Below are 22,681 nucleotides of genomic sequence, written 5' to 3'. Positions count from 1 at the left end.
GTTGGAAAACATAAAATATAAAATGTGCCATAACTTTTGCACAAGACACATGTTTCCCTCCAATATGTTAAATTCAGTAAATAAACGGGCAGGAATGTGTTCTCTGTAGAGGATGTTTTAACTTATTTTCTCTTAGAATTTGACCTCATTGATTCTTATTATTACTTAAATTACGTTTCTTTTTTTGCCATAATGGGTGCACAATTCATAGTTTCTGAATAATAAGCTTGCAGTTTAAGTGGAAGTGAGTCCTTGGTAGAGGATGTGTTTACATATTTTCGATTATAAAGACAACTTTTGCGTACAACTGTATTTCAGAGTTTAACTCAGTATCAGGGAGGGTCTCTGAGCTAGTGGAGCATGTTCTCTTGGTGTTTCCTGCCTGCTGGTGCATTGTGATGTAATCAAAACTCATAAGACATTTTAGAGGCAGGTACGTCACGCAATTCGATCAAAGATTACAGAAAAACTAGAATTTGATGATATTTAATAAGACCAGAATCATGAAGAACAATGTATAAAAGGTCCATTTCAATTCCAGGTTGAGCGTAATAAATTTTTATAGATTAGTGACTAGAGTGTTGTGATACAGTGATAAGAGGGGTTAAGAAGTTCACCAGTTAAAACTGAATGTATGCAGGTTATTATGTGCTATGCTGCAGTGTTTTGACGTTGCTTCAGCGCTGACTGAAAGACCTCAACATATCCCACCTTCCTTACACGCAGATGACTGTGGTGTGCTTAATGAACAGACCAGAGTCAAGGTCAATAGCAATAATTAGTGATTAGTACTAATTAGTAACAATGTTGCTGCTAATTAATGACAATCTCCGTCATTAACCCTGGCATGCTTTATGTCCACAATTAAATGCACTTTAGCAGCAACCACAATGTGGAAAAGGTACATAAGTAGTGCACGCACTGTATAGTTTTATAGATAAAACAATTTTTTAAATATACTGCAACGTTATGCGACTGTATGAGACTGAAACACGAGACTATATAGTAAGGCCTGACCGATATATTTTTAGACAACAAAATTGGGTGATATTAAGTGTCCAACCACTTTTCCAAATCAGGGTCTTACTGATGAAGATCTTTTAATGTATTACTCCCTCTTACCACAAAAGTTGTAGATTAGCCAAGGCATGTTTCCTTCTTCAGGTTTGCTATAAGGCTAATGTAGCTAACAAATAATGGAAGTTTGCAGCTCCAATGCAAAACTAATGAAATGTCAGACACCAAACATGTCTTGGCTGATTGGCTATGGTAGTGGTAAAGGGGATTATTGTGTAAATTTGTTTAAGTTATACACTTATTTATAAGAGCGAGAATGTGAATTTCCTCAGCTTGAGTTTAAAACTGACTGTAATAACTTTGCCAATTAAGAAATATTTGACAGCAGACAGTCAGATCAGAGAGTACTGCTTAATACACTAACTTAGGTTGAACCACCCAGCAGGAGTTGTTCTGTCTTACTGAGTGACTGACTGACTGAGTAACTGACTGATCTGTCCATGAATGTCAGCCATTGTTTCAGGCAAATCAGTGGTGGTTGAAACATATGAGCAGTTCTATCTGAGCATTTTCTTGATCATTCAGATCTTGCCTTGACTTCCACAGTTCCCCTTGTAGGTATGATTTTGATTTGTTTTTAGATCTTCATGATGACATTTCTTAATCCTAATAAGTCAATTAAGACCTACCAAGTTAATTCAGACCCTTTTACAACTACAACTAGTGTTTTGCAGAAAGATGTTTTTTTTTTAAAGTTGCTGTACGGTTGAAAAAATCAACAGGAATTTGATGATTATGATGATGATGATGATGATAATAATAATAATAATAAAAATTATAATAATAAAGCAACATTAATAAAGTGCCCACACTTTTGCACCTGTAAGAAAAACAAACTATAAAAGTGCATCGTAGTGACTGTGCAGCTTTAGCTAGCTAAGATGGTATGCAGTTGCAATGGTATCCCAGGTGGTTCCTAGGGTCTTGCAAGGCCATTGCTATGGTATCACAGGTAGCTGCTTTCACAAGACTAACTGGCCCAGCTGTTGTTTGCACAGCAGAACAGAAAACAATGTGCACAGGCCACATTTTTATGTGCCTAATACTAGGCTACACTATATCCACTTCACTGATGCAGCAGCTCCTCACCTCACCTGGCCTGAAGGTCATTCTGAGTACAAAGTGTCTGACCACCTCCTGCACCTCCATTCTTATAGGTGAGGTGGAGAAAGACAGAGAGAAGGAGAGTAAAAGATAAGGAAAGTGAGAAGGAGGTATCTGATGGATACAATGTCACCAGAGAGAAGTAAAGAGCTTAAGGAACGGACACCATATCCTTCAGTCTCTCTGCCCAGCGGGATAAAACACACGCACTTGCACGGACACAACGAGATGGAGACAGAGAGAGAGAGAGAGAGAGAGAGACACAGAGGCTGAGAGAATGGCAGCAGACTGAAGAGAAGAGTGGTAAATAGACTAACGTTAGAGAGCCATTGCAGAAAGGGAAACAGAAACATGGCAAAGAAAGATAGAGTTTTCATTTATTGATTAATTTCAGGTCAGGACAGCAAAAGAAGGCGAGAGCATTTGTGAAGGAACAAAAATGATGAATTGTTTTAGATTATGAAGTTTAGTGATTAGTTTTCTGATTTGTGAAGAACAGCACGATTACTTAAACTAATCACCTTTATCTAAAGGAATTCAGCTGAAATTTGGCTGAAACTTTAGAGAGGATCACAGAGGGAGGGGTAAGACAGGTGTTAGCTTACAGGGAGAGAGAGATAGAGAGAGAGAGAGAGAGAGGAAGAGAGAGAGAGTGAGCGCATGAGAGGACGAGCAAGAGCGTCAGATAGTTACAGTGATGTTCATGATCATTCGAGAGGGATCAGCAGCAGGGGGAGGCAGTGCTGCCGGAATGAGCGCTCCACCAGAAAGGACCGCAAAACAGGTGTGTGTATGTGCGTGTACTCTCTATAGGTGTGTGTCAGAGGCTTATACATCTTTACTGTGTTCTGTGGTACAATCACTTTTACTCATTTTTACCAAATGTCTTTTATTTAACCTCTTTTTTTATAAACCACTTAAAGAGTGGGAGGCATTTTAATTTTCCATTGTTGTCCAGTCTGTGTCTGCTGTTTTTTTTGTTGCCTGAATTTTGAATGGGAGATCTGGGAGACGCTTAATAGGCACATTGATAATTGTTATATACTAATGTTCATATTTATAGTGAACATTTACAAATTAAAATATCCCCCCCAGAATGGAGGAAGAGGGGGTGGGGAAAGGTGGACTGGGGTGGTGAAACCAGAATGGTCCAGGATTTTACTGTTGTCAGAGCAAAACCTTGCATCTCCAAAATGGTAACTTTACAAGAGAATGAAAAAGCATGCTTTCTTTTTAATGTAAGTCAGTGCAACCAGATTTTTTTCCAAGTCATTTTGGGTCATTTACTTTGGTCCATTCATCATGAAACACAGTACACACACTGTAAAGGGCAACAGGCATTTTCAAATGATGTCAAAAACTAAAAAACTACAAAAGAGACAGAAGATTTTATTCTGACAGCAGCGATATATAAAATCCTATGCTAAAGTCTGGACATGTTTTGTTGATTTTCTAAATGGAAATAAGTTAACACATCCTGTACGGAGAACACAATGAAATATGTCATTTTATATAACTTTTAACTTTAACATAACTTTTCCATGACACATTTTATGTTTTATTTTTTGCCCAATGTGTTCTATTCAACAAATAAACAGTGATTGCATTAAATTATTTCCCTTACAGCATCAAAGAACATGTAATTCAACCTCATTAACTAGTACTTAGTACTTAAATTACATATCTTCCCAGTAATTAATGCACAGTAAATAGTTTCTGAATAATAAGCACACTATAAGGGGTTAATTATTAAGTTTAACATTTAATTAGATTTTCTCAAAATATGAAGAAGGTTATGTGAAATTGCTCTGATGATACTGGCCATTCAAAACGATATGCTATCTGTCTAAACAAAAGATGTGTGTCACTGTTTCATTAGTTCTGGATGACATAAGTTTTTTTTTCATTCTGGTGTCCAGAGATATGCAGGCTACACAGCCATTTTCAGTATAATTGTCTGAGTTCAGTAGTGTAATTCAAGTGTGTGGGGACATGGGCACAGGGTTGGGTCATCCAAGCTAAAACAGTTTGGTCCAATCTGACATAACTGAGCTGAAATCTACATCTCTGTCAGAGAAAATGGCAGCAGTCTAAACAAAATTTTGGGCAGTTATATTTGAGTTATATATTGCAGTTATATTTGAGCACATTGAAGTAGATATAATTTGCAAGCCTTCAACTCCAGTCTCTGCATTTGTCTAGAGCTGCACTTTCAGATCTATCAGATGTTATTTATCAGTTCCTTAGATATACTGAGACTTTAGTTCATTTGCAAACAACCTGGTGTTTTGAGCTGCTTTAAGTCTACAGTGAGCAGCAAGCTAATCTGACACTATTCAGTGTGACTTTAGTTGTAGCATTACAGGAGGCTCGTTTATCACCAGAGCTTGGGCTCTACCAACATTAGATAGGCCTGCTCATGTTCTGTCAATACTGAGTGCTCAAGTTCTAGCCGTACCCCAAACTCCTAGACTATCAGTTCCAAGTGCTCACGTTGTTTTAATAGAATTAACTTGATTTCAATGAGAAAGGCTTGTGTTTTGCCACTACTGAGCACCCATTTTGTGTCAATATTGACATATTTAGTTCTACCTTATATTCTGCCAATCCCAGGAGCATTACTTCTATTCATTTTATTGCCACTGTTGTTATTATTATTACAGGGCCTGCCAAAGTTAGTCCTCACACCATGTTCTACCAATACTGAGAGTACATTTATTACCAGGATGAAATCTATCAGAAGATCAGATTGTGTAAAAATTTCATGATGAATGGACTGATAGAAATTCTCCAAAACTGATTGAAATAAAATCTCTTTACATTAACTTACATTAAACGTAAAGAACATTTTTGCCTTTTCCTGTAGTTACCATTTTGGAGATAAATTTTTTTGGACTGGGATGATAAGCAAAGCATGAAAATCACTGTTCCATACACTGTAAACAACTGCTGTCATTTTAATTATGTTTTCTTGAATGAAAGTATGTTACTGTGTTGTGCTATGAAATTTGGGAGCTGATGTCCATTCTTAGCATTTAGAGCCTACGTAAAGTTATGCAAAATAGAAAACAGAGATAATTAGCATAAAATAAATGAGGTTTTGATCTATAGAGCAGTGGAGTCAGTAGGATGTTGTCGTAGGTAGTTCTATACTTATTCTATACTTGTCCCTATAAGTTGGGCACAGTATAACCTGGCCTCTCTGGGCTTTGGGTTTTATACAACAGTTATGCAACTGCTGTAATTTGTTGTCATTTTGACTTTATGTCCCACTTACTGTAGTTTTACACTTTCTGTACCCTTTAGCTATGAAAACAATTAGGCTGAGTCTAACATTGTATTGATATATGGAGGTTCACTTCCAGACATGACAGTAAAATCTTAGAAATAAAGAGATCCTGGACACTTTAAACTAAATATCTATTAAAAGCAAATGAATGCTAAGTTTAATTCTACTTCTGTTGAATTCCATACAGATTTGACTAAATCTAACCAGAAATCTAACCCATTAAACTTTAACCCTGACTCTAACTCTAATGCCAAACCCAACCTTTACCTTAACGATGTTGCTGTAGTTAATGAACAGAGATTCACCAGATAGACTGCTAACAGTGAAAGCATCTATAGATGATCCATTTAAAATGTAGTATGACTAACAGTATTTTACCAAAAAGGTAAATATTGGACAGCAGTATAACAACTGAAGCAGGAGAAAGCTTGGAGAAATGGCACTGAATGCTGCCATTGAATGCTGCTTTAGCTAACAGTGCTAGCAAGCTAGCTAGCTTTCTCATAACAAACAGGAGATTTTTGTTGTAGCTTCACCATATTCATGAGCGAGTTTCAGTCAACCACCGCACAATGAAGAACTGAAGTGCAGCAATCAAAGTCAAAAGCTGTGAAGCTTAGCTTTCAAGGTCATGTTCAATATGCTAGTGACTTATGTGTAGCAACCAATACGCCCACAACCTACTCTCATATTTCACCCCTCAAAACGAGTATCGAGATGAATATTCTCTTTCATTCAATGCTGCTTATTGCATCAATTGATGGATGACATATGCTGTGTGCTATGCTATTCTATAATATATGACGCCTTCATTGTGCCAAAACGTGGCAGTACTGTATTCTACCACAACTTATGGGTAGAAATTTACCAAAAACAGATCTTTATGTACTAAGAATTCTAAAGACTCATCCTCAATGACTGCTTAGTTTTCAGTATAAAAAATATGAAAAAGAATAAAATATCTGTGTATAATTCCAGCAGACGTCACTAAAGGATCCGTGACAGATCAGGTGTTTGAATGTGGATAAAAGTTGTGGTAACTCTGCTCTCTCATATGGCTAAACAGCTTCTGCTTCCTGATGCTGATAGGTTCAGGCTGCCATCAAGAAGAAGGTGGAGAAGCAGAGGAGGCAGCTTGAAATGGGCGTGGTGGAGGCATTCAGCAGCAGCGCTAAGCCTAAAAGACGACAGAGACAGAGTCAGACTGCACCACTCGAACAAAGGGGGGGTGAGGATGAGGAGGAAGATGAAGATGCTGCAAATGAGACGGAGGAACAGCGAGAGAAAGAGGACGCTGACCTAGTGCCCATTGTGGACTCAGTTTTTGGTCAAGTAAGAACACATAATATTCACGTCCACACAAACAAAAAGAGGAGACAGTACGTCCAAAAGTTTGTGGACACTTGCCTATCATGCTTTTATTCTGAAGTCCAAGGGTTTTAATAGGGAGTTTGTTCTCCCTTTGCTGCAGTAACAGCCTTTACTCTTCTGAGAAGGCTTTATTCTAGATGTTGGAACATTTCTGTGAGGATTTGATTATATCCAGCCACAAGAGCATTAGTGAGTGCAGGTACTGATGTTGAATGATTAGTTCTGGATCACAAAGTGCACACCAACCCATCTCAAAGGTAGAGAACACAGAGTCCCATTCTATTCTATTGGCAATGCTTCTCTATGGAGATTATATAAGTTGTGCACAATTGTGTTAGCAATAAGAGCACCTTAAAGTAGCTGACTTTACTGATAAGGAAGGTTGTCCAGATACTTTTGGACATGTAGTGTATAGTCATATACAAAAGTGTGGGCACCCCTGAGAAATTATGTTTTGTTGATATTCTAAGTGAAAATCTGTAAAGAGAACACACTGCTGCACATTTTAATTACTTTTTTTTACTTTGTTTTACTATTTATTTGCTGGATTTAACAAATTGGAAATAAAGCATAAAATATGGACGCTGCATTTTATATGTTGAACTCATTAAATACCTTTTGCAGTAAAATTTTCAGATATATTTATTGTGTTTAAAATAATATTTAATTCATTTTATTCTATGTGGAGGGGATGTTAACTTATTTTCACTTAGGAAGTCAACAAAACATGCAATGTGACCAGAAAGTATTTTTAGTTTACTTTATTGTTTATTTCCCGCTGTTGTGTAAATAGTTCCTCCAGTCACATTTGGATATTCGATAAATACAACTTTTATTTGCACTGAATTACTTCCCGACATGTCATAATCGAAGCGTGGCATTGTGCATCACCCTCAATCCTGATTAGATGGAATCGCAGATGTGCTGTGCAACTGGGCCTCAAACCTTGAGTCTTTTTTCCTGCTTCTGGCAGTCGTGGGCTGGAGGTTAGCGAACCAGCCCTGTGAAGGTTGCCGGTTTGATCCCCTCGACTGACAGTCCATGACTGAAGTGCCCTTGAGCAAGGCACCTCACCCCCAATTGCTCCCCAGGCGCTGTGGATAGGGCTGCCCAACGCTCCGGGCAAGTGTGTTCTCTGCCCCCTAGTGTGTGTGCTCACTAGCATGCATGTATGTGAGTGTTTCACTGCACGGATGGCTTAAATGCAGAGGTCTAATTTCACAGTGTGCATACACAGCGACTTCATTTACATACACATTCGTATTAATGTATAGCGTGCCTATAGATTTGGTCCAACACAAACAGGACTTGATGTTCAGGCCAGCCAATAACTGAATACCATAAGTGAGTTTCAGTCAACCACCACACAATGAAGAACTGAAGTGCAGCAATCAAGGTCAAAAGCTGTGAAGGTTAGCTTTCAAGCTCATGTTCAATATTCCAGTGACTTATGTGTAGCGTTTCATCATGGTGATTAGGTAACAGCAACCAATACGCCCACAACCTACTCTCATATTTCACCCCTCAAAACACTCAGTAATCGAGATGTGACCTGTGTTTTTTGTTTGTTATTTATTTATTTATTTATTTAAATATTTCTATACTCTTGACTAAAATAGCACCTTTTCCTTGAAAGCAAAGGCATTAGTGATCAGAATGAATGGCCTTAATGGCTCCCATTACACAAAAGCTGGCCCAACTCCTCTCTTATTCACATAGATTAAGTAATTCCCTTGAGAAACAGTAGCAACAAAGCAGTTCATGTTTGGCCGTGATGTGACATACTAGAGTACAAAACCTGAAGGTCAGCACCTAGTTCACCTCTGTTTCCTACTCAAAATGATGAGTGACTATCTAAAGGGCCCACATCATAGACTTTTTGTGTATACTATTTTATTTAATAGGTCCTGAGGTCTATTATTGACACATTTGTATGGGTTCATGTACACAAGACAGCAGACACAATTCCTTTTTACATGACCACATTCCATCCTCTCGTTGTCCCTTAGAATTAAACAGGCAGTTTTTGTTATTATGCTTTGTTCTGTTTGCTGTCTCATACTGTACACTGTAAAAAGTGGCTTGTCAGGTCTACTTAAAAAAGAAACTTCATGTGATAACAAGCAGTTTTATTCAACTCAAAAAATTACTTTGATGGAAAAATTGTTCATTCAAAGTATTTATTTAGGTTGAATAAAACGAGTTAATTTACTTGTTATCACATGAAGTCATTTTTAAGTGGATCTGATGAGCCACTTTTTTACAGTGTACCTCAAATTCAGAAAGCAGTCCAGGGTGAAAGTCCAAAAGTTCAGTGTGTATGGGCAGATATGGGCAGTTTCTGTGACATCACAGAAATTATGAATTCAAAACAGGCTGTTTTCACAGTTTTGTTTCCATATACAGGCTGTATAGACTGCAAAGTAAACACCTAGCTCCTTTACTTCAAAAACTAGTTAGTTAATTAGAAAATTAGTTAGTTAGAAAATTATAAACTACAATATGCAACTGACAACTAATCTGAACAATACAAAAGTAATGCATGTACTGTTGTTAAAAACATCTTATTCATTACGTTTCCTTCGGAAGCCACACTTCAGATTTTGACCTGCTATAGTACTGCACACAGGTACTGAGGTCCACTCATAACATTTATTTGAATATTTAATTAATTTTATTTGGACATACTAATATCTCTGAAGATCTATGTTGGCAAGTAGTTCAATTCACTTCCAGTCAGGTGGTGAGGTGACTGACTGACATGAGATCAGAGATAAAAGGAGCTGCCCTAACACAAGCAGGCCTGTCCTGTCGCGCTCAGCCGGGCAGCCATGTTTGGCTCATAGTATTATGTTTCTGTGCTAGGATTGTCTTACACGGTGCTGTAATCACTCAATATTGCCATTTTATCACCAGCAAGATGGGAAACCCAACCTCAAACAGTCACCTTCCTGGAAGAGGCATGATTATTTAATTGCTTCAGGGACAAGCTACTCCTATTTTTAGCCCATAGCAACATCAAATTATAGCCTAATCAGAACTGATCCAATCCACTCAATCGAAATGGATTCCTTCAGTGAGGGATGAAAAACACGGTTATCCGATCAGTTGAAACAAAATAGCAACTGACTGACATACCAGCAGGTGATGCCACAGCCTAAATGCCCACATACACAGGTCAAATATGACTCTGCTTTGCATATTTGGCTGCCTTTGTGTCACATAAATGCTGAAACCAAAGAAAATTCAGTCTTCCCAAAGCACTGTACTGGTAAATTGTGGATTAAGAAGGGACAATGAGAGTATATTAAACTCCTCGCTCTACCATTTAGTAAGCTTTGTGCTACTGTCTCGCATCCTAGCTAATATTATGCTAAACAATAAAGAAGGCATCTTGAACTATAAGGCCTGTTCACACCTTGGATTTATATGCGTGTCTGGTGATCAGATCAGGTCTAGATTTCACTTGATTGCAGGAAAAAGTGTAAACGTCCCCAAGACGCATTATAAGCAGATTACAATCAGACCACTCAAACCACATTTGGAGGTGGTCAGAGGCCCTGACAGAGGTCAGATCATGACCACATTTAACTCAAGTGCAAACAGAATGTGTTTTCGTTTTCCGTTTACAGTTACATGAGAGGAAATGCGCCTGCCAATCTTGATTAGCATGTGAGAGAATAAACAATGAACCAAAATTTGGAGGACATGAAGTTAAAGTCATCCCAGAACAAAGAGTCTTCATGCACGCAAGGCCAATGGAAGTGTCCAGGCGGAGCGTAACTATTCTTACATTAACAGGGAAAAGAGAAAACAAAAGTAAAACAAAAACATGCGGGAAAAGTACAATTGTATCTCATCTGCACACACTGGGGACACATTTTAGTGAACAGTGTAAACGGAATCTGGCCAAAGCTTAACCAGATATAATCTGAACACAAAGCTCATGTTAATGCAAGGTGTAAACAGGCCACTGGAGGCCTGTTCAAGAATTTCATCCAAAACTTCTCATCAGTTGTTGGTTAAGGAAAGAAAATGAAGTACCAGACTGACTAGTTAGGAAATGGGTTGGGTGACTTTGGTTAGAGAAAATGGGAGTGACCACAATGGCTTTACATGTCAAACCTGGGACCTTCTGGGCCGAAGTGCTGCGAATATTAGTGTTTACCCTCACCTATCTCTCTGAATTCAGTCCAAAAAGGCCTTGCTAATTAACTGAATCAGGTGTGTTTAATGAGGCAGTGTACTGAAGTCTGCAGCGCTTTGGCCCACAAGGGCCAGGGCCTGACACATGAGCTTTACAGTAACACAGAATATACCAAAGATTATACTACAGTGCAGGATATGTAATTTAACCCAATACCTAATTTCTCATGCTCATAATTACATAAACCATATATTAGTTTCACAGTCAGGGCCATCTCTTGCTGTCCAGTGTGGACACATGCCTCCACCTAAAGTTACTTTGATGCTACTGCGCACACATGCTTTGTGAGACCACCCAGTTGCTCCTGTGAAGCTGAGGCTCCACCCTTCTGATTATGCAATCTTAAGACAAGCTGTTGCAGGAGTGACCTCATCTAACCAGATATGCCCGCACACAGCACACAGACCCTCAATTGATCCTCAGACTGTTTGATGCAGCATTTATCTGTATGTAATACATCATAAAAAGAACAATATTTCATTACATAGAACTTTTAAGTTTAATTGCAGACTCTCAAAGTGATTTTCACAGGAAATGAACATTTTACAGTAATTAAATGTATGTAACCCTTTACTAATTCACCCTTTACCTCAGTGTTTCCTAACAGCTCTGTGCTTTTTATTGTTTTCCCTGCTTACAACACACCTGATCCAACTAAGCAGACCTGGGTTACCCAAAAGCATCTTAATACAGAGTTGATTCTTAAATGGTAGAGGAAGCATCACTCTGAATGCTCTCTCTATCTGTTAACACTAAGATGCTTTTAGGAAACCAAGCCCAGCTCATGCACACACCATGGATGAATGTGTATATGTGTGTATGTGTGTGTGTAGTTGGGGAGTGGGGGAGTGGGGGTGGATTAATATGGATTACAGCCCAGACTGGCTTGTAAGACAAAGTAATAAAAGGTGGGTTTCACTAAAATAAAAAGCATTGACTGCAGGTCAGGTTTCATACATTACTGTGTGGTAGGGTGTGATTACATTAGGATTAACGCATGCAAAATGGAAGTGGAGGCAGCCACACAAATACACTCCTACAAAACAAGCTGCTTGCTCCAACACTGAAAAAAGGAACAGACTGAGGTAACTTTGTTCAAATCAAAGTGTACATAATTTCCAAAAAAAAAAAAATAATAGTAATGTATTTTGTTTATACAGCATCTTTTCAAAAGCTCAAGGTCACTTCACAGAGCATCGAAAATAGGAAAACCAAAACAGGGAGAATAGAAGATAAAGAAGAACACAACAACACAGATGTGCAGTATTACCAAAAGAACTAAACGAAAAGAACAAGAATGGTTATGACAAGGTGATCATGAGAAAGAGCAAAATGAAGGCACAATATAAACCAAAAGAAACAAGATGCGGGACAACATACACTAAAAGCTATGAGGTTGAGGCAGAAGTGTCACACTGGGTGAAGAGATTAGTGTTCAATTCAGTTTTATAAGAGGAAATGAATGAACAGTCACAAATGTATTGAGGCAAGGAGTTCCAGAGCTTAGATGCTATAGCACTAAAAGACCCAAACCACCCCCCACCGCCCCTGGAAAAAAGTTATAATCTGAGGAATATACTGTCATGGTATGGTTAATTTTTACTATTCCTTTTACATAATTTGAAACTTTTTACACTACATGGAAAGTCTATAAAAATACACCATACAGTATTTTTTTGTTCTCCTGTGAAATTGCTATTTTGTAGATATGAGGTTTTGTCAAAATCACTGGCAAAAGAAAGTGAACTGATCGACAAAACTGTGTTAATGTAATTGCATATTTCAGTCATATAAAATTATATACACGTATAAATCAAGTATGTTCAGTGTGTCGAACTCATTCGCTCTCTCACAAAACCTTTTACTATTTTTCCCCCATCTCTCTCTCTCATTCTACACTTTTCTCATCATTTCTCTTTCTCACACATCTTACTTTCTCTTTTCCTCCCTCTCCGTCCATCAATCCGCGTCTTTAATCTGAAATGTGGGATTAAAAAAGGCTCCGATTTCTCTAATACTCACTTGCCCCACCCTGCTGTCTCTCCCCATCTCTCTCTCCTTCTCACTCTCTATTTACCTCACTTTCTCTCTCTCTCTCTCTCTCTCTCTCTCTCTCGCTCATCCAGCTTGTAATTTGCATGGGTCAGCAATCTATCACAACAGTGCTAGCATTAGTAAATGGGTGTGTAGGATGAAGGATGACACGGGAAGTGATGGAAAGCACGTTAAACAAGTGAGCGTTGAGGAAGAAGAAAGAAGTGTGAGGCTTGGCTTAAAAACAAAATGCAGGCTGTTTTAGGGCTCTTAAAGTTTGCTTTATCTCTCTCTAACTCCAGTGTGTTTAAAGGTGAGAAAAGTCCATAGAAAATATAGCTGGACTTTGATTCAAAACAGTCAGTAATGATGACTGTGCTCATTGCTGTCTGTGGGATTAATTAAGAGGAAAATGTAGATACTTTGGTTGTAAGGACTTTATTTTTTTAAATATGTGGAATATGAGTGCCGCAGGATCACACATTCTGTAAACTCAACACAGAAAGAAAGAAAGAGAAAAGTAAAAGAGACAAAGCAAGAAAGAGCAGCAGATCTCTGAGGAGCTACAGTGATGGGAAACTGCACCAATCCAGCAATGAGACACAAGATGAAGAAGGTAAGGATTTATCTTATAATTGTGCTCTTGTCTTTAGTAAACAAACGTACCTATACAGTACAAGTCTTTCCACAGTTATGAATAATAGTGAAGATGTCAAAACTAAAAAAGCACTTTACGAATTATGCAGTGACCAAAGGAAAGTGTTAAATCAAAACGTTTGAAAAAGTAGGACCTTCATTCCACTTTATGTACTTTTGCACACTGTTGGCCTCAGGAGGGGCCACTTTCCAACAGTTCCATCTGTTCAGAGCAAATGAATTCATAAACATACACCTTCGATGTTTGTCCTCCTATATTTAGATAAGGGGTCATCAAACCGGGTCCTGGAAAGGCCAGTGTCCAAATCAACTAAAGTACCTGATAAATAACTGATAAGTTAAATCAGATGCATTTGAGTAGGAAAGCCACTAATTTTTGCTGGACTTTGGCCCTCTAGGTCCAGAACTGATGACCCCAGCAGGCTTTAACTAAAAAGTGTAGAAAGACTGTAAAAAACATACATTTACATTCAAAAGATTGGAATCACTTTTGGACAGTAATGAAAACTTGAATAATATAATATACTATATGAATAATATACTACTTGAATAATATAATATACTATATGCTGTCAGAAGAAAACCTAATATCTCCACTTCATTCAGTTTTTAGCAAAACCTTTTGGCTGGTTTTGGTTAAATATTTCTGTTTGCTTGTTTAATTTTACATACTGGAATAAAATGTAAAATATATCATATAAAATACACCATAACTTTTGCACAGGCCACATTTTATTTGTATATATAACATTTTAAAATGAGAACTGAGAGATCTGTATAACATTAAGGCTTAAAATGAATAATTATATCCAAAATGTCATTCAAATAGTGAACAATTCCTGTGGGCAAATATATATTTTGAGATTTAAAAAATATTACAGTAATTTACTTTTGAATTTTACTTTTAATAACTCAGAAAACTCCACTTGACATACTGAATAAAGCATCTAAAACCTTTTGGAATCTAGGTTGTGACATTTAAATCTACTTTGTACAGTGTATTACTGTACATAACAAGAGAATGTATACGACAAGTGATTCTGAACATTTGAACAACAGTGTTTATTCAGTCACATGTCCGAATAATTTTGACTGGTACTGTATTTGTAAATAGCTCTCTGAATCGCAAAATGAGTGTCTACTTTACGATCAGATATTTGTTCAATATTCAAAATGATTGAATAGCTTCAGCCCTGTAGACCAAACCCCAGACTGACCAACATCTCAGTTTGGGCAGAAGTTAGTCAGCTAGCTAGCTTAAGTGTTAGTGAAGTAGCGAACATAAACATTTGGCTCAAACAAAACGGCAATACACATATTTTCTTGTCAAAAGCTCAACAGTGTACACACCCACACTGTCTCGAACACACCCACAAGAGACAAACTTAAAGTTACATTAGCGACTTATGGCTTCCTGAAGTGACCGTATGATAAGGCTTCATTTTGTTGGTCTACAGCTTCAGAGTACTGATTTAAAACAGGCTGTACTTGTTTCATATGTCTTAATTGATCTGTAGCCCTGCCCTAAGGATGTGGCTGAGGGGAATGAGGCAAGGTCATTGCCCCAGGAGGCCAGTGAGGATGAGGATTTAAACTCTGAGTTTAAGCAGCCTTTCAGTGCGCTGGTCCAAAACTGCACTATGCTGCACAACATCGTTGGCCCTGCATGCATCTTCCTGAGGCAGGGCTTCGTCCGGGCACAACTTGTATGTACACAGAAACCATTTTCCCCTGAACACTGCTGTGTGAACACTTCAGCCATCTGCATCATCATTATGGCAAACCATTGTGGAAACGTCTGTCACGCCATGAGCAATCATCGTCATCAACTTAACCATTCAGTGGAGCACATTCAGTCCCTTCATTTTTGACAAGAACTTTCTTCCATATTGGTCAAATAGTTTGAGCGAGAATTCCTTCATCCGAGTCCACACTAGCCCACAATCGGAAGGTTTGAGAGTAGAACAAGATCAGAGTCCTGGTTCTGAATGGTTAATAGTGGACAGACTTTAACCGCAATATTTAACCACAGTTGGTGGGCCCGGGGTCAATCCACAGTAATCCACTGGGGGCAGTATGGATGAGAGCGTGAGAGTGTGGGTCCAGTATGAAATATATCGTGTTGGGTATTATAAATAAAGCTGTAAATGGAAGAACAGAATCAGCTCTGGGATTTTTTTTTCTCGTGACACTCAGTTCAGTGACGTCACAGTGCTGCGATCACAGTGTGGACAGTGTGCTTGGTGTGTGTGTGTGTGTGTGTGTGTGTGTGTTGAAGGGTCTTCCTCAAGCTAAACCTCCTAAATCTCCTTATCTGTGCCCGTTGCCATGCAACACTTTCCCCAGTAATCTAGTCATGGTGGTGAACTGTGCACTAATGCTTATGTTGCGTATGTAGATGATGGTGGAATATGGGTTGTCCTGTTCTATACAGGACCCTAACTCCTCCATATGTTCATGTTCTGTCCTTTTTAACATCCTTGACCTACTCACCCCTTGCACATTTACAAGCTTTATCTGTAGTGGGATGCTCAGCCATTATGGGTCTGGGATTGAGATATGAAGAGGGGGAGGGAGAGAAAGAGGAGGAGAGAATTTATGTTTGTGTGTCTAAATTTGATGTTTTCGTGTCATTTTGCTCGCATGCTACAGGACAGGGATCTACGGCCTGAGGAGATTGAAGGTACTTGCAGAAACTGCTCACTGAGGAATTCATTTTGTTACAGCATACTGGTCCTCAAATTAAAGTAATAGTTCTTTAAAAATGTATTCACACAGAAATATGGATGTCACTAAACTAAACATGCTTCCTTTCCAAAATTTGATTTTTTATGATACTACAATGTAGCTAACAAGTAATGGACTCTTATGTCCCACCAATTAGTATAAGTGCATGACCTAGACTTGGTTATGCGATTTCCAACCCTGACATCCTGTTACATATGAAAACAGAGCTTAATTTCCCAAATATAGGGAAGTTCATTCAATCGTGCCCTGCTCTTTGTATTGAAGTCCTGTAGTTAGTCAGTAATAAACCTTAATATTTAATAAGCCTGGGATTTTAATTGGTTAATGCCAGTTTTGACTGAAAATTACATAAATGAAGCAGGAATCTCTGACATGAACATTACTGGTTGTAGAACATAACTTACTGTGTCGCCCCATAATCAGTTGTATTTGACACTGTGTCATTGTCCCAAACAATTTAATGATGATAATACAGAAATACAGTTTTTACAAACATTTTCCCAAAACAGGCAGCAAGTCTGTAACTTTTAACCCACAAAGCACGGCCATAGGTTTTTGTAGTTTAATTTATTGTACTCTTTGCAGTTGTAGCTGTTGTTTGTATGACTGCAAAATAGCTGTTTCACAAGTTTCAGCTTAGTGAAAACGTTCTGAATGCTGCCAACAGATGACGTAGGTGCCAGCTGCCTCTTACACACTATTGTAGGAGAGTGCTAACAGCCCAGTCCTGTCACAGACTTGCATGGATGCAATGACAAAGGAAAGGAGAGAGCACAAAGTTGATCTCTTGGATTCCAAGTCACAGATGGCTGTGGCATCACTAGGATTCAGACAAGCATTGCACCCCTTAAAGAGGCAAAAATGTGCAGACATTAAACCTACCTGGGCTATTTAGGCTAAGGGGAAAGTAATCTGTCTCTTTAAGTGTGTAACTTTCTTGATGTGTGTAGAGCTGCGGGAGGCCTTCAAAGAGTTTGACCGGAACAAAGGCTACATCAACTGTAAGGATCTGGGAGAGTGCATGAGGACTATGGGATACATGCCTACAGAGATGGAGCTCATCGAGCTAAGTCAGCAAATCTGTGAGTGATGTCACTAACCAGAAACACACAGATAAAAATCACACTGCTTTACAGGGACGCGCTTCCCAGTCCTGAGGTCAGAATCACAAAAGCATCTTGTTGTTTTCCTTTGCGCTTAACTACCCACAACTAATGCTTAAAAAAACATTATTCTTCAAAAAAATCTTTTAAGAACATCATTCCTTTCTTAACTTTTCTCTTAAAAACACAAAATAATAAAGATATGCTTATATAATTATAACTGCCTAACAGTTGTCTTAGACTGAGTTGCTAAGATAATTCACTAAACCTGTAACTTCTAAAGATTTTTACAAAATCTAATTGTTTAAAAAGGTCAATGAGGATTTTTCCAGTATTTCATCCTCTATCACTTGTAGTTCTTGTTTGCTAAAATATTAAGTGTAATATTTTGCTGTCTTCAAACACCAAGCAGATTAAACTGCATGACCATGAAGTGCAAATTACATCTAATCAAAATATATTCTTCCACTTGTGGTAAGCTGTAAAATATATCACGATACTGAAGGCTATATCACAAATAGCTATTAGCCCAAATAAGAAACCGATTGTGAAGAATTTATTGAGCAAATGTTTGTTTTTTTATTACATTTAAGAACAATGGGGCTCATTCACCAAAGAAATTTCTTCTTAAAACCCACTTGTGCAGGTTTTAGGAAGATTCTGGCATGTTTTATTATTTGGGAATTCTTCTTAGGTCAGAACAGAATCTACACACAGTCAACAGCACAAAGGTTTGATCAATTCTGTGGTTTAAAAACACAACAAACGACTCTGACGTAGACTTTTTATAAGGACCTTTCTCAAGAACACATGTAAAAACAAAATTAGGAAGATATTGATGAATAAGGCCCATTCTTATGAACATTTTGTGTTCATCTTATAATCCTTCTTAAGCTTTTATTTGGGAATACCTTATAAGTCTAGTCCCTGATCCAACTAATCAGCTATTAACAAGCCATTCCTGTGTCGAAATAGGTTTTTTAGAGCAAAGTAAGTTAATAAGGCTAATCACCACTTATATTCAAGGACGAGACTCTAAGCCTTGTGATGGATGGATGGATGGATGGATGGATGGATGGATGGATAGATAGATAGATAGATAGATAGATAGATAGATAGATAGATAGATAGATAGATAGATAGATAGATACTTTATCTATTGTGGCGAACCTTTACTGATTTTTCAAAATTTCGGCTGATGTGAAATGGGTCCTTGTAGGGAAACTTACCAACTCTTTCTTTACAGTGGAGGTGATGGGAACCAGGAGTCACAATATCTACAACACAAATATATAAATAAATCATTTTATTCATTTATACCAGTGGACCTACATGAGTTGTTCTATGTAATGTTAATCACAGTAAAATAGTAAATCTGAAAGAAAAATAAGTTTTGGGCCAAAACCTTGACAAAATAATCACAAATCATCATTAACACTATCACCACCACCGTGAACAATTCTAAGTCCACAAGTTTCTCTAGAACTAGTATTTACCTCAAATCACTCTGACAGACTTTGTTCATTATTTATGCAGAAATATTTGAGAAATCAGTGGAATTCCCCATTAAGTAATTCCTGTCGTGTGTACTTTGTAGGTGGGGGTAAAATCGACTTTGAAGACTTTGTGGAGCTGATGGGGCCTAAAATGCTAGCAGAAACTGCAGACATGATTGGCGTCAAAGAGTTAAGAGATGCCTTCAAAGAGGTACCCAGCCACAAACACACCCACACACAAGAGTTCAGATATGATGTGCTCATTCGCCCAGAACAATGATTGACCAATTGACCAATAGTTGTTTTTCCTGCTCTAATGAGTTGAATCAGGCATGTTAGGACAGGGAAATGCTAAACTGCACTGTTCAGAGTACTTAAATGTGAAAATTGGCTGTGATACAATTGGCTTTGATACAAACGGATGTGTTTTAAATGTGAGTGTAAGTTCACAACAAAAGTTGCATACAGAAAAGTCCCTAACAGCACCATGCGGCAAGAAAAATGAAATAATCCACTGAAATAAAGCTTGTGGGGCTGTGAACAGTTAGGAATAAATATTAAAGATATCAAATCATGGAAAACTGAATTTCCCTTGCTTTTTTGAAACAAGAGTCCTCTTTTAAAACAACCCATTCACTCTTGAGTCCATGTATAGTAACTAAGCTGCAGAAACAGCCCGTTTTGAATTTACTGTTTTTGTGATGTCACAAAAACTAGTTCATTTACATATAGCTATCTAATCAGCTGACAGCAGTTTAGTCCCACCCACTGATGCTGAAAAAATAGAAGTGTTTCAGTATAGGCTGCTTTTCAATGAGGCACACTACAGGGCAGCCAATGAGAACAGAGCTCATTTACACATCAGTCTTAAAGGCACAGTAGCAAAAACAGCCTGTTTTATTGTAATGCATATAAATGTAAGTTAGAAATGAACTATTAATATTTTTAGGACAAAAAAAACCATAAATATCATAAGTTGGCCTCTGGGAAAATATATAAAAATACAAGAAAATTTATGCTATTTTGCTGTTGTTAAGTTAATGGCTCACTTAAGTTAATACACTTTTTCCCTAAAGAACATGGCATGCAGGAATATTTTTCTATACAACCTTAGTCTCATTCTCTCACCACAAGGCAGGATGGCATAAGGCATTCATTCCAACTAAGCAAGAGCACACATGACACAGTTGTTTGGAGACTGACCAACTGATGAAACATGTGGAAGCAGGCGTATTCCTGTTTGTTTGGAAGGAAAACCTGCAGCAATGCCAGCCCTGTGCAGATAAGACTGGACACCCCTGCTCTAAAGTTCTGTATACTGTATGTGTGGCATATCTAACTCTATATTTACTCACAGCAGACTTGCTTGTGTTGTGTTCCCATGCAGTTTGACTCGAATGGTGATGGGCAGATCAGTATTATTGAACTAAAGGAAGCCATGAAGAAACTCCTGGGCGAACAGTTGAACCCCAGAGAGATTGATGAGATCCTCCAGGACGTGGACCTCAATGGAGATGGCCAAGTGGACTTTGAAGGTCTGAAATTTTTGAAAAAAGATAGAGTCTCAGCAGTTCATCAGTTCACACTGCTACTTGTGGGCACTTACTGCTATGCTTGGTTTAATGCTGTGTACAAATTATCCAATGACATTTGGGAGGGGCTGTGAGTGGTGTAATGGTATACAGTGGAGTATAAGGATTCACCATTCCAACACATAACATCGTCATGTATAGCCAAACTACCATATAATTAATAGATAGAGAGATAATAATTAAAAATCTTAGGAACAATTAAATTTTGTTGAATTTAAGTGACAATATGTTTATACATCCTCTACAAAGAACACATTTCTGTACATTTTTATTCGCTGAGTTTGACATAAATAAAAGATAAATCGCAGCTTGTGCAAAAGTTATGGCACATTATATCATATGTAATATGTTAAATATAATATTTAATATGTTAAACTTAAATAAACAGAAAGTGTGCATGAAAATGTCCAGAAAACTGGTATATGTAAGTGTGTTCTGTAGACTGTGTTAACTTTTCACTTTAAAAAGTCAACAAAATATGTTCTAATTTTTGCATAACTGTATATGATGACATCTTTCTGTCACAGATAGGAAATCATTAGCATGTGTCATTTTTAAGGGCACACCCCCCTCAATTCTCAATTTATGTTTTCCTGCTTTTTTAAGTATGATTTAACTGATAAAATTGGTAATTGTTTCAAGTTTCATTTGTCATTTGCACAGCATGTCAGGACATTTATGCACTGGTACTCAGGTAAACTCAGGTAATCACTACAGAAAGAAAATAAGCAAAAGTAAAATATAAAAAACGAATTGAAATGTATTAAATATACAGAAAATATAGAGAAATATGCACAAAATATGAAATTGGATTATGGAGTTGGATTATCAAATTCAATTATGAGTTGGATCAAGTGTGTTGGAACAAAAATAACTCTAAACTGCTTAGGGCATTAGTGAACATCCATGACCGACACTGGAAACCACAAGTGACCACTTTCTCTATCCACTATGTTTCATCTGAAATTCTTATCTCTTTCTCATTATTTCTCCTTTAGAGTTTGTGAGGATGATGTCACGCTGACAGCTCACCACAGATGATCTTCACAGAAGAATCTGTTTAATATATATATATATATAAAACTGGACGTACATAAGTGCAGTATTTGGTAATGCTTTTTTTTCTAAGGCAGTGGAAGACAAATCAGATTTGTACAGTTTTATTTTTCAGTTGAGGTGTATGTAATAAAGGACTTTGGTTAATGTGCTTTACTAATTAATGTGGCTTTAATCTGTCTGAAGGAAATATGATTGTGGGAGGCCATGCACAAGAGTTTTTTCACCTTAATCCAGCGTTTCACAATAAAGTCTGCAGTGTATAAAGTCAGTTATCCCCACCATGTTGTGTTAGCCTTGTGCAAGTTATAATAATAGCAAGCAGGCTGTGACAATGTCAAGCAAAAGCAGAAAAATAATACTAATGTTTCATTGACTATGTGAAAATAGGTTAAAACCTCCTCTACAGAAAACTAACTTAAATACTAAATTTTAGTGCACAAGTTCTACATACACTGAACAAATATATAAACGCAACACTTGTTTTTGCTCCCATTTTTCATGAGCTGAACTCAAAGATCTAAGACTTTTTCTATGTAAACAAAAGGCCTTTTGTGAACAATATTTGAGAGAAACTGTGTCTAAATCTGTGTTAGTGAGCACTTCTCCTTTACCGAGATAATCTGTCCACCTCAGAGGTGTGGCATATCAAGATGCTGATTAGACAGCATGATTATTGCACAGGTGTGCCTTAGGCTGGCCACAATAAAAGGCCACTCTAAAATGTGTAGTTTTATCACAGCACGATCCCACAGATGTCGCAAGTTTTGAGGGAGTGTGCAATTGGCATGCTGATTGCAGGAATGTCCACCAGAGCGGTTGCCCGTGAACTGAATGCTCATTTCTCTACCATAAGCCGCCTCCAAAGGCGTTTCAGAGAATTTGGCAGTACATCCAACTGGCCTCACAACCACAGACCACATGTAACCACACATCCAGCAGCTTCA

General features: G+C 37.8%; 1 protein-coding gene across 1 annotated transcript; it reads left to right on the top strand.

The window, feature by feature from the left end:
* Positions 1-2,878: 2,878 nt before the first annotated feature.
* On the top strand, positions 2,879-21,894 carry cabp2b (calcium binding protein 2b). The gene is made up of 7 exons (XM_017691967.2): positions 2,879-2,965; positions 6,560-6,802; positions 16,392-16,422; positions 17,438-17,569; positions 19,188-19,297; positions 20,474-20,621; positions 21,677-21,894. The coding sequence occupies exons 1-7, from the start codon at positions 2,879-2,881 to the stop codon at positions 21,700-21,702; spliced, it is 777 nt and encodes a 258-aa protein (XP_017547456.2). The 3' UTR covers positions 21,703-21,894.
* The last annotated feature ends 787 nt before the right edge of the window (positions 21,895-22,681 follow it).

The sequence above is a fragment of the Pygocentrus nattereri genome, chromosome 8 (assembly GCF_015220715.1).
Source record: "Pygocentrus nattereri isolate fPygNat1 chromosome 8, fPygNat1.pri, whole genome shotgun sequence".
Lineage (NCBI taxonomy): Eukaryota > Metazoa > Chordata > Actinopteri > Characiformes > Serrasalmidae > Pygocentrus > Pygocentrus nattereri.
Note: the sequence above shows the minus strand (reverse complement) of the source record. Positions and strands in the feature narration are given on the sequence as shown.

What these genes read in the sequence shown, in the direction of transcription:
- cabp2b (XM_017691967.2), top strand. Translation starts at nt 2,879, where the DNA reads ATGTTCATGATCATTCGAGAGGGATCAGCAGCAGGGGGAGGCAGTGCT. An exon ending in CAGAAAGGACCGCAAAACAG is followed by an intron (nt 2,966 to 6,559) that starts GTGTGTGTATGT and finishes TGATGCTGATAG; the next exon opens with GTTCAGGCTGCCATCAAGAA. An exon ending in CGAGCTAAGTCAGCAAATCT is followed by an intron (nt 17,570 to 19,187) that starts GTGAGTGATGTC and finishes TGTACTTTGTAG; the next exon opens with GTGGGGGTAAAATCGACTTT.